The sequence below is a fragment of the Pongo abelii genome, chromosome 2, assembly GCF_028885655.2.
Source record: "Pongo abelii isolate AG06213 chromosome 2, NHGRI_mPonAbe1-v2.0_pri, whole genome shotgun sequence".
Taxonomy (NCBI): domain Eukaryota; kingdom Metazoa; phylum Chordata; class Mammalia; order Primates; family Hominidae; genus Pongo; species Pongo abelii.
In genome coordinates this window covers 107,962,136-107,975,181 of record NC_085928.1, presented here as the reverse complement: position 1 = coordinate 107,975,181, position 13,046 = coordinate 107,962,136, and the positions used below count along the sequence as shown (strand labels likewise).

Genomic DNA, 13,046 nt, shown 5'->3' with positions numbered 1-13,046 from the left:
ACTCCTTCTCACACCTTTTTTTTAAAAAACTAGAAATGTGAATCCTCCCATTTATGCAATGGAAATTAGTGTAATAGTCACTTACAGCCAATAACTTCTTTTCCCTCACCCCATCCCCATCCTCTCCCCATCTGCCCCCCTCCATCGACTGGAGTTGTGCCTTGCCTGCATCCTGGTGCTCCCTCTAGGGCACATTGCATCCTCACGTTGTCCTTCTGGAGTGTCATTCTGGCAGTTCACATCTCCCACCTGTCCCCTCAAACCACACCTGCAACCATTCCTTGGCTAATTTATCTTTCCCACTCCTAGGCGTTTGCTCACAAATTCCCTCTGCCTCTTGTTAGCTACTCATGAGACCATGTCCATCTTTTAATTCCCTACTGGAGTGCCAGTATCCCTGCAATGCCTCCTTTCATCCCCCTGATGAGGGTTTCATTCCACTAGTGCTGGTTGTCCATCTACGTAGCCCCTGTTCTATTCCACCCAGTTCTAGTGCTGACTGGCTTCCTAGTGAACCAGGAGTGTCTGAGGCAGGGCCCGGTTCTCCTCACCTTTCCCTGCTTCCTAACCCAGGAAGGAGCCTCTGCACAGCTGTGTGAGCTGAAAGAAGGGCTGCATGGTGAATGAGCCTGCCACATCTGGACTGAGCACTGCTGGACTCTCTGCATGGCATTTGGCCATGAACAACTTAGAAATGAAAATGGTGTTTTCCACTTTACCCATTTGCCGTTTCTCTCCTCATGTGTACTCATGGGTGATCCTAGCTCACTCTTTGGCAAAGGACACACTGTTTCTGAAACTGAAAAAGATGTGTGTTTAATTCATGTGGAAGAATGAGTGACCGAAACTTGATAAACAAGTCAGGAAAAAATGACCACAGGTGGGCCTTGCCTTAGAAGACATCACCACTGTGGTAATTAGCATATAGAGTGCTGGCTCAGGGACAGGCAGCACTGCAGAGTAAGCCGGGCAAGGGCCAGGGCGAACTGGAGGAGGGTCCCTGTGCTTGGAGAGGGGTGAGAGCAGCAGGCTGGACAATTTGGCTTGGTTTTAGACATCGTTGGGACCTACCTGAAGCTGGGGCATACTTCACCTTTGCGCTTACTCATAGGCTGTGTAGCCCATGCTGGGGAGACCGTCAATCCTAGGCTGAGGTTTTCTGTGGTCTCGCCTGGAAGCCACGGGTGTTTACCAACACCACCCCCACCCCCATACACACTCCCTACTAGGCATTCACTCCCATTTCTGACTTCCCAGCGCTGCATGGCTGCCAAAATTCCCATGAAAGCCTTTAGCCTCCCAGAGCCTGGCTTTGTTTTCCCTTAGAATAGCACGTCTTGGTAATCAGCCAATGGAAAAAAAAAAATGGAATGCAGCATTTTGAGACTCTTCTCTTCAATTCCCTTCTTTCTGGGATTTTGCCTTTAAATTTCAGGTGCCTAGGCAGCCTCAAATTCTGACTTCTGTCTCCTCAGTCAACTGAAATAATCACCTTTTGCTTTGCTTTATTTCCTGGGCTGCAATTCAGAAACTGTCTTCGAGTAAACCCAGGGCACCTGGGGCTTGCCCTATGTGCATCCCTCCTCCAGAGGACCAGCTCCTCGCAGCCTATCCATGCTTGTTGCTCTCCAGTGCATCTCATCCTTTGTTTTCTTGTTTTTGCCTAGCTTTTATGCTATTTTTGGTGATAGGAAGGGTCCAAACCTAGCTACTCTGCAGTGGCCAGAATCAGAAAGAATTTTGCAGTTGTTATTACAAAATCTCAATAGAATTGTCAGATTTCTCACATACAGTCAAGGCTACTGTCTTCTAATATGGGAGTAGAGGTGAATGCAAAGCCAGCCAACTTAGAGAATTTCCTTCCTCTTCTATAAACATCACCTTCATTTAGGCAGTGCTATCTAGTAGAGTTAGAGCGTGTCAGCCACATAGGTAACTTAAATGTTTTCAGTAGCCACATTAATTTTTTTTTTTTTTTTTTTGGTAGAGACAAGATTTCATTCTGTCACCCAGGCTGGTCTTGAACTCCTGGCTGTTTATGTAGGAACACATATTCATTGTAACTTTCCTCCAAAACAACCCTCATTGTTGCAGAAATCATAGACTGAGATGCCCATAGCTGAGGTGGAAGAATCGCCTCAGCCCGAGAGGTGGAGGTTACAGTGAGCCGAGATTATACCACCGCACTCCAGCCTGGGTAACAGAGCGAGACTCTGTCTCAAAAAAAAAAAAAAACATAAATTTACCTGTTTCTTTGGGTCTTCATTTTTGAAGCCTCCCATATTGCATAAAACTTATATTAAATATATTTGTATGCTATTTTCACTTCTTAATCCATCTTTTGTTATAGGAGTCTCAGCCATGAACGTAGCAACAGATGAGGAAAAAAAAGTCTTTTCCCCCCTACACTTCCAACATATAAAAAATAGGTTTAATAAAAAGCTTTTAGAACCAGGACATTTTTCTTCTAAGAATATTTTATTCTTTCATTCAATTACTTTAATATTCATACATGTATTCTGCCATGTAAATAACCTTTCCAACTTATGTATCAGTCTATTTGCATCATGTCAAATTTTCAAATCTCTATATTTTCACAAGATATATATTTTCCTTTGGAATCTTTCTGTGCGTTTATATGAATAAATAGCATCTCTACAAACATATTCGAGTAATATATTTGTTTTGGGTTATTACATAACATGAAATAATTATATATCAATGCAGTATTTTTTTCATATGTGACAGTGAAACAAGGTTTTTAAACAAAAAACCGGTTTTATTAAAATAAAATTTACATAAATTATGAAGTCTATTTGGGTGAAAGCCCTTCTTCAGATATATTTTCCACTTGGCCATATGTAACACATACCTTAGTGAAGGGGGTGGGTCGCCCCTCCACACCTGTGGGTGTTTCTCGTTAGGTGGAACGAGAGACTTGGAAAAGAAAAAGACACAGAGACAAAGTATAGAGAAAGAAATAAGGGGACCTAGGGGACCAGCGTTCAGCATATGGAGGATCCCCCTGGCTTCTGAGTTCCCTTAGTATTTATTGATTATTTGTCAGTGTTTCTCAGAGAGGGGGATCTGTCATGGTCACAAGACAATAGTGGGGAGAGGGTCAGCAGACAAACACGTGAATAAAGGTCTTTGCATCATAGACAAGGTAAAGAATCAAGTGCTGTGCTTTAGATATGCATACACATAAACATCTCAATGCTTTGCTAAGCAGTATTGCTGCCCGCATGTCTCACCTCCAGCCCTAAGGTGGTTTTTCCTTAATCGGGTTTTATACCGAGACATTCCATTGCCCAGGGACGGGCAGGAGACAGATGCCTTCCTCTTGTCTCAACTGCAAGAGGCGTGCCTTCCTCTTATACTAATCCTCCTCAGCACAGACCCTTTACGGGTGTCGGGCTGGGGGACGGTCAGGTCTTTCCCTTCCCACGAGGCCATATTTCAGACTATCACATGGGGAGAAACCTTGGACAATACCTGGCTTTCCTAGGCAGAGGTCCCTGCGGCCTTCCGCAGTTTTTGTGTCCCTGGGTACTTGAGATTAGGGAGTGGTGATGACTCTTAAGGAGCATGCTGCCTTCAAGCATTTGTTTAACAAAGCACATCTTGCACAAACCTTAATCCATTTAACCCTGAGTTTGACACAGCACATGTTTCAGAGAGCACGGGGTTGGGGGTAAGGTCACAGATTAACAGCATCTCGAGGCAGAAGAATTTTTCTTAGTACAGAACAAAATGGAGTCTCTTATGTCTACTTCTTTCTACACAGACATAATAACAATCTGATCTCTCTTGCTTTTCCCCACACCTTAGCATGACATAAAATTCCAAAACCATTCAAATAGTACAGCTAATAAATTTGAATTGTATTTTTAGTGTTAAAAAGAAAAAAATGTATATTTAAGATTCAGCAAAGGTGATTTCTCATTTTCCTACTCTTTTCATCTCTCTCTTTTTTTTGAGATGGAGTCTCACTCTGTTGCCCAGGCTGGAGTGCAATGGTGGGATCTCAGCTTACTGCAACCTCTGCCTCCTGGGTTCAAGTGATTCTCCTGCCTCAGCCTCCCGAGTAGCCGGGATTACGGGTGCCTGCCACCATGCCTGGCTAATTTTTTGTATTTTTAATAGAGACAGGGTTTCACCATGTTGTTTAGGCTGGTCTCCAACTCCTGACCTCGTGATTCGCCCATCTCAGCCTCCCAAAGTGCTGGGATTACAGGCGTGAGTCACCGCACCCGGCCCTCTTGTCTTCTCTTAGCCTTCTTCTCAGAGTTTGTTTCTAAGTGGAAGCAGTCTTCCACCAAAGCACTACCATGCGGTTTTAGAACGCTCTGCCTGTTTTACACCTGTTGAGAATAAAATGTTTGGACTTATGAGTAAGCCCATCAAGACAAAATATTGGGATGTCAATAATAACCTTTTTAAAAATGGCTGGTTCTTCAGACAGAGAAAATAAAAATCACCATACATTTCTACCCCAGATTAACTTCCAAAAAACAAAAAACTGGCTAGACCTGTTCAGGAGTATGGTAGCCACATGTGTGTGGGGTCCCCTAGTTTTCCTCATTTTTGTCTCTGTCCTGACCAAGAAACACATGGTGCCTTGACCCAGCCAGCTGATGTTTTCCTCTGCAGGTCTGAACCCCAGCCTGGGCCTTGAACATTCCTAGGCACTGATAAAGGTGTTTAGGTTGTTGCTGGAAACACTGAAAGATCAACCGTGTTGCTAAACATGTAGAAGCCAGCCCAGCCCCCACCCAAATTCCTTACATCCTCATGTGAACTCCATTGCCCGACCCCCTCGCTGGGGACATGCCCAGATAGAATATCCCTTGTCTCACTGCCCATCACAAGGACGCTGCAGCCCACGCTGTATGTAAGCTCCCCTCATAAATGCTTTGAACTGATCACCCTGCCATTTAGTGCTTCTTCCTTTAGAATCACAACTGGCCCCACCTTGGAACGGTTTGGAGCACTCTCTCATGGGAATTTTCCATCAGGTCAAACCCAAGGTTGGAGTTAAATGTGGCTATTTAAATTTAATTGAATTGAAAGATGGGTTCTTCAATCACATCAGTCATTGTTCAGGTGCTCAAGAATCACATGTGTCTTGTTTACCACGTTGGACAACGCAAATACGGAACATTTCCGTCACTGCAGGAAGTTCCACTGGATGGTACTGGGCAGAACCACAGAGGAGACGATTCATATAAAAATATGCCACTATATGCATATTTTCCTTCTTAGTCACAAAAGCTGCTTGGTTTTTTTCGTTATAACAATAATAATATTGTTATTGCTGTTTGTTTTCCTTTTGAGACAGGGTCTCACTCTGTCACCCAGGCTGGAGGGCAGTGTCACAATCACAGCACACTGCAGCCTCGACCTCCCGGGCTCAAGTGATTTTCCCACCTCAGCTTCCTGAGTAGCTAGGACCACAGGCACGTGCCACCACACCTGGCTAATTTTTTGAATTTTTTGTGGAGATGGGGTTTCCCCATGATGCCCAAGCTGTTCTCAAAATCCTGTTCTCAAACTCCTGGGCTCAAACAACCTGCTTGCCTCGGCCTCCCATAGTGCTGGGATTATAGGTGTGAGCCACTGTGCCCGGCCAGAGTTATTTGTTTAAGCTTATTTATCTTCAGCACCATCAGCCACAACCTGTTTATTTTAGCCCAAGACAGTGGTATAAAAATAAGAGATTGTGTCTAATTTCTCCAAATCATGTGATGTGACATAAGAGCCCAAAGTCCTGTAATGAATCCCACCTCTCCCAAATTCAAACAGCCCATGGGCTCCCTCTGGACTGAAGCATCTTTGCTATGGGCAGAGTTGTCCTGTGGTACCCACAAGGAAGCCTTGCTAGGAACTCCTTATCAGTGTGGACTGGTCATCTCCATTACCCTACATGGCCATCTTGGAGGAAGGGACCCTGAGGGCATTGCCTTTGCTCTTCACTGAGGTGTGTCCCAGGAACCCAAGGTGACCACTCAGGACAGGATGGCCATCCATGAAGGCCACTGAAGACTTCCCATGAACAGCCAGGCCCACACTTCCTCAACTAGAGCTACCCACGCACTATCTGAGCATCTCGTGCCCAAAGCATGGGCAGATATTCCAGCCTTTCTTTCTTCAAGGCCTAGGTTGTACCTACAAGTCTCTCCTGGAAGTCTACACTTGCCAAAATATAACTTAAAACATATGGAAATAGCAGTTTATATAAACTCAAGGAAGATTATTCTCAGTAAAAGAAATAAACTTTTTCAAAATAACAAAATACTCTCATCTGATTAGTCCAATATAAATGCTCTTTTCACAATCCCTTTATCTTTTTTTTTTTTTTTTTTGAGACAGAGTCTGGCTCTGTCACCCAGGCTGGAGTGCAGTGGCATGATCTCAGCTCACTGCAACCTCCGCCTCCCAGGTTCAAGTGATTCTCCTGCCTCAGCCTTCTGAGTAGCTAGGATTACAGGCACCTGCCACCATGCCCAGCTAATTTTTTGTATTTTTAGTGGAGATGCAATTTCGCCATGTTGGCCAAACTAGCCTTGAACTCCTGACCTCAGGTGATCCACCCACTTTGGCCTCCCAAAGTGCTGGGATTACAGGCGTGAGCCACCACACCCGGCCCCTTTATCTTTTGATTCCTGAAAACAATGCACTTAATTTCAGTATTTGGTCTTTTAGTTATAATTCTTAAAAATAAGACATTTTAAAACATATTAAATGTGCATTATTTGGAAACAAGTGTATGCAAATGAACCTGGAAATATCAATATATAAACCAGTTTTTCAATTCTGCAGTCCATGGAGGGAGATATTCATGTATTTGACATTTGAAAACCATTTTTCTTAGCAACTATGATAGTGGTTTCTAGACTTTGTCCTTAAGCACAAGCCATTCTTCCTATATGACATGATCATAACAAAGATTTATATATAGCTCCAGAAAATAGTGAGATTTGCAGTCTTCTGATGGATATCAAAGTTGAAGGCTAAAAGATACTTTGGTGGTATAGCTGGGAACAGATTCTGTAATAGAAAGAAAAAAATATGCTCAATCATTCACCATTTTATTATGAAATCTAACTACATGCTATGGCCTATGTCAATACACCCATTATTGTCACTTCATGTTTTAAGTATAGAGATACTGTATAGGTGATAAATAACGCATTTGTCACCATTAAGTAAGCCATCACAAATGTGCAGCCAAACTTTAGAAATGTTTAGATCTAAGAATCGTTAACTTTCATTCTTTTGCCATCTTTCCAGCCAACTCACAGCTACATCAAGATCTTGGAAGCTGTATGACCCTATAGTATTAATAGTTGACAAAATGGAAATAGATGGTCACGGACTTGGGACTGTGGCTAGTAGGTGGCAGAGGATACCGTTTATAAGAGAAGTTTGGGCTGTTCCTAAACCATACACGATCTTTGAAAGTAAACCTTCTCTCAGCCTTGCTCTTCCCACTAGTTGCTGACCCCTCTTCTCTCTCCCTTCACAGCCAAAATTTTGTCAAAGGATGGTCTATACCAATGGCTCTCAAAGTGTACTTCTCAGACACAAGGCATCAACATCACCAGGGAGCTGGTCAGAAGTGTACTTTCTCAGGCCCTGCCCCAGGCCTGATGAGTAAAAACTCTAATTCCTATGTTCACTAAAGCTTGAGGACCAGTGAGGGCTTCACATCCTCATCCTTCTTGAATCACACAAGGTTGTAGGCCCTTGTAGGCAGATTAAATCTACTATTTTTTCACTCAGACATTGGTCTGATGGGGAAAGAAGGAAAACAGGGAAGACACCATGATAAAGAAAAGAAAACGAGCACATTTTTTAAAATTCAGAGCACATGCCTGACCATATCTAGGTTGAAACATTAAAAAGTGTCATTTCTGTAGGACAAAACCAGCTGAATATTAGCAATATCATGTGTTCAATCTAATATATATGAATATACACAGAATAAAATTATTATTTAGAAATAAGTAAACAAGTTAAAAATCTATCATCCCTAAAGTTAAGTTTTTAAAAGCAAATTATTTTAAAACAAATTAATTTATTTAAGTAAATAACTAATAATATATTATCAATAAAATTAATAATAAATAATATATTTATTAAATGATATTTTATAATAGATAAATATATTTATTTTATTTAAATTGATTAATTTCCAAAGCAAATTATTATTGCTGGCCACATAGATCCAAAACTTAACACCTATTTTCTTTCTTTCTTGTAGTTTTACATAATAGCACTACAATATAATTATGAATAAATAAATGAATAAAATGGAACACTAAATGTTCTCACAAGAGGAAAACCATACAACCCAAAGGTAAATTTTGACAAATAAATGGTTCTGTAATTTCAGTTTCACACTTACGATAAATTTCTAATTTATTTCATATTAGTTCAGCATTCAAAATTAGGGATATCCAAACAGATTAAAAGTAACCATATAGAAATTTTAGTTTAGCTGAAACAATTTTTAATTTGCCCAATAAATGACACTTTTCATCATTTCTGACTATCTGAATGTGACTAATCGTCTTCAGACATCTACTGATGAGGGAGGGGCATGCTCACGCATGCCTTTTTCTGAGGGTGGCTGAGGGAGCCTGCCCACAGATGCTCATCATCAGAGGCCCAGGGCCAGTGCTGCTTCCTCCCTAAATCCACTTGCGGGACATCTCTCTTCCTGCCAGGTCTGCACCTAGCTCATCGAAGAACTGAAAAATTAAGGAATGACTCTCAGGCATCCACACCCAGAAAGGAGGCAGTGATTAGAAGACCAAAGACTGATGTATGCCTTTTTCCTGGGGAAGCTGTCTTGTGATGGAAGGAAGGGCTTAAGGCTTCCAGAACACCATTAGGATCTCTCCACTCCTTTGGAAACAGCCGCCGGAATCTGGCGCTGGGAAAAAGCCTTCCCACCCTTTCCTGAGGTACTTGACCCGCCTTGTCCCTCTGTATTCTCACCACCCTATGGGAACCAAAACTAAATGCATCTATGCACAAATTGGCCATCCTGTGCTTTCCCTTTTGTGATTTTTATATAAGTGTTCTTGATTTACGTGAAATAACTTTTTCAAAAGTTGAATGTAAATGGATTTTGAAACAACATCTTATTTTTCTAGTAACTTAGGATACTATTTTGTCAATATCGTTTAGTTAAAAACTCACGTGTGGTTAGTAATGCAACCCTGACATTTTAAGTGCACGTTTCCCAGCCTCTCTGTCAAACAGTGGATGATTCATCAAGCATTCAAATGGACTAGCACAATTTGATATTTTAAGGAAACGTATCATTTGGAGTGTGTTGGAGGGTAAATGGAAAAATAATTTACAAAGTAACGTGCCCCTCAACCAATGAACTTTTTGTCAATTTGACTTCTATTAACAAATGTATTACATAAGTGGAAGTCTGTACACTAATTTTAAATAATTTTAAATATGAGTAACCCACCTCTTTCTTTAAGGTCTTCAATATAGGCTTTTATAACTTCTTTATCAAAATGTTGGCGATCCCGTTCACTTTCCATTATTTCATTGCCATCTTCACATTGGGCATTATCAATAGGATTGTCCATAAGGCTTACAAATCTATTCAAGAAAGCGTGGAAAGTATCACATTATCACCTGTGCATTTTAAACTGCAAAATTCCTCACATAAAATAACCTCTGTTATCCCAAGTTCTGGCTTACCTTTAAAAGTCATAATTGACCACATGATACCAGCATCACCAGTGGAATTCCAGTGCGGAATAATCCAACAGTAATATAGAGCCAGTTTTAAAGTATAGACTTTTCAGAGGCCTGACGGGGAAATGAGAGCTCCCTAGCCACAGGCAGAGAGGACAGGAGGCCATGGAGTGGACACTAACACCTCCTCTCAGGCAGATCCTCACAGCTGCATGTCATCATGCAATGTTTGATGTTACTCCCAGTAAGGGACATCCAGCTTTAAAATGATGTGTCCAAATTACAAAGGACTCAAGGAAAATCCCCACAAAATGGGTATTTAAAAGATAGGACATGGCTGGGCGCAGTGGCTCACTCCTGTAATCCCAGCACTTTGGGAGGCTGAGGCGGGTGGATCACCTGAGGTCAGGAGTTCGAGACCAGCCTAAACAACATGGTGAAACCTCGTCTCCATTAAAAATACAAAAATTAGCTGGGTGTGGTGGCATGCACCTATAATCCCAGCTACTCAGGAGGCTGAGGCAGGAGAATTGCTTGAACCCGGGAGGCAGAGGTTGCAGTGAGCTGAAATCACGCCATGGCACTCTAGCCTGGGCAACAGAGCGAGACTCAATCTCAAAAATAAATAAATAAATAAATAAATAAATAAAAGATAGGACAGGAACAGAGGCTCATGCCTATAATCCCAGCATTTTAGGAGGCCAAGGCAGGAGGATATGCTTGAGGCCAGGAGTTGGAGACCAGCCTGGGCAACATAGACTCCACCTCTACAAGAAATATAAAAGATTAGCTGAGTGTGGTGGCACATGCCTGTAATCCCAGCTACTCAGCAGGCTGAGGCAAGAGGATCGCTTAGTCCCAGGAAGTCAAGGCTCCAGTGAGCTATGACGACACTACTGCACTCTAGCTTGGGCAACAGAATGAGAGAGACCTCATCTCTGAAAAAATAAGAATAAAATTAAATAAAAGATGAACTACTGCTAAAACACACACACACACACACACACGCTAAAGGGGTGAAACCCAAATGGCATTTGATCTTCTGTCTTCACAATTTTCAAAGATGTATTGATGTGAAAAATGTTATAATTATTTCAATTCAAAACAGTAAATCTCTTAAATAGTTTTTGGTTGCAACTGCAGGCCCTGCTGTCTTGAGATGTTAGCGTGTTCTCATTGGATTATAGACGAGGGCTGTATATATGGAAGATATGAGCCACAAGTGTTGTATTTTAGTATATATATTTATATTTCCCACTTCATTTTCCTTTTAATTTTATTTAATGTCTGAACATGGAGAGAGTTTAAAAGTCGTAATGTTTAATGTAGATAGAACCATTCAACTTTTCCTTTATAATTTTTTCATTGAGTTAATGTTTATTGTCTTTCCCTATTCAAAAATAAGAAATATACCTACATTTTATCATTCTTAAAATTTTTAATCAAAGTAATCACTGTACATATTTTTAAACCTGCAGAATGTAATTGTGCTTCTTTGTGAAGCAATAGTCTCTCACCCTCCCTTTAATTACTCTTCAGATCCCAGAAGCAATCTTTTTTCATTGGTCTATCACTGTTTTTCCTTAATCTATTTAAAATACCTTTTACCTTAGGACAAATACTTTCATGTCATTCAATCAAGTGGTGGTATTTCTCCCCTTCTTTCCAGTTTCCCAACCTTCGCACTTCCAAATTTTTACCTACTATTTTACTTTTTAAACATTTTATTATGAAAATTATTAAATATTCACAAAAGTAGAAAAAAGTTCATAGTGAACACCCATGTACAATCCCCTAGATTCCATGTTTAACATTTGGCTATACTTGCTTTAACACATATCCACTCATCTGTCCACACACCTATCTGCCCAACTATCCACCCATCTATCCACCCATCCATCCACCCATCCATCTACCCATCTATCCACCCATCTATCCACCCATCCATCCACCCATTTATCCAACCATCCATCCACCCATCTGTCCACCCATCTATCCACCCATCCATGCACCCATCTACCCACCCATCTGTTCACACATCTATCCACCCATCAGACATCTCATTTTTTTTGATGCACCTCAAAGCACAATCACAGACATTGTGTACTTTTACTTTGTTAAGGTCAATACTATACACATTCTGATATGTAATCACATCTCACTTTTCTTTTGCCTGCAGCTTGATTCTAAAATTGAAAATCAATAAATAATATTTACATTTTTGTGTAATCACATCTCACTTTTCTTTTGCCTGCAGTTTGATTCTAAAATTGAAAATCAATAAATAATATTTACGTTTTTGTGACAACTATCTGGTAAGGCTTGGTAATGCCTTCATATCTGAGAATGAGACAGCAGAATTTGGCTGGGCCCCTGAGTATGTAGGCAGTGCTGGCCAAGGTACCGGCCTCACTGTGGGTGATCACTCAAGCACGGAGCTAGCAGGTCCCCAGGGCAGTCACCAAACACAGAACTCTGGGGTCTTTTCTCCAGGGCTACCTTAGAGAAAATCTCAGGCTTTTGGTCTGGGGCCTGGACTGCTGGTACAGAGTGGTCTGCCCATTGTAATCAAGGAGGAGGTTGAGGGGGTGCCTGTTGATATAAAAATTCTTCCGTTTTTCCTCTTGTTTTAAGCACCGTATTTCTGTCTACACCTCCCTGTACCGAAATTTCTGGCCACGAAGCATCTTCAGGACAGAGTGGCCTGCTCCTTGGCTTGTTCTCTAAGATTTCGTTTGTTTCACCCTACTTTCATCAATGACTGCTATTCTGCTACTTGATGTATCTTATAAAAATGTTGAGATTTCTCCTTTTTAAATTTTTTCCTTTCATTTTAATAGGCTCTTATAAAGGATAAGTGTATAAGTGTTAAAAGGGATCAAGCCATCATCATTAACATGGCATTCCTTATTCTTTTAATAACTTTGTTTTTATATTTAACTTGTCTCTTGGTCTAGTTTTCTTTCTATATGCTATTTATACCACATATTTGTGATATTAACTATATATGGTGTATATAGCTATGTACTCCAAGATTTCTTATGCTATAAAGTGAAGAACAGGCTTTATCACTAGCCAGTTTCTTCATACCATATGAAGTCATTCATACTTTCCCCAGTTGCTTACGAAAATTCCTATATCACGTATTAGCGTTGATTTCAGGACTACCTATTCTCTTCCAATAACTCACCTATAAATCATTGCCCAGCATTGCATCATTTTGAGGTCACCCCTTCTAACTGTATTGTAATTCTTTTTTTTTTTTTTTTTTTTTTTTTTCCAGATAGAGTCTTGCTCTGTCATCCAGGCTGCAGTGC

At 41.0% G+C, this 13,046-nt stretch overlaps 1 protein-coding gene across 1 annotated transcript in view; it reads right to left on the bottom strand.

Moving 5' to 3' along the window:
* Window positions 1-6,349: 6,349 nt before the first annotated feature.
* The window catches only part of LRRC2 (leucine rich repeat containing 2), a 48,160-nt gene continuing 41,463 nt past the window's right edge, over window positions 6,350-13,046 (bottom strand). Inside the window, 2 exon segments of the mRNA NM_001132130.1 lie at window positions 6,350-7,050; window positions 9,494-9,630. Coding sequence (NP_001125602.1) covers window positions 7,001-7,050; window positions 9,494-9,630 — 187 coding nt within the window. The 3' untranslated portion in view covers window positions 6,350-7,000.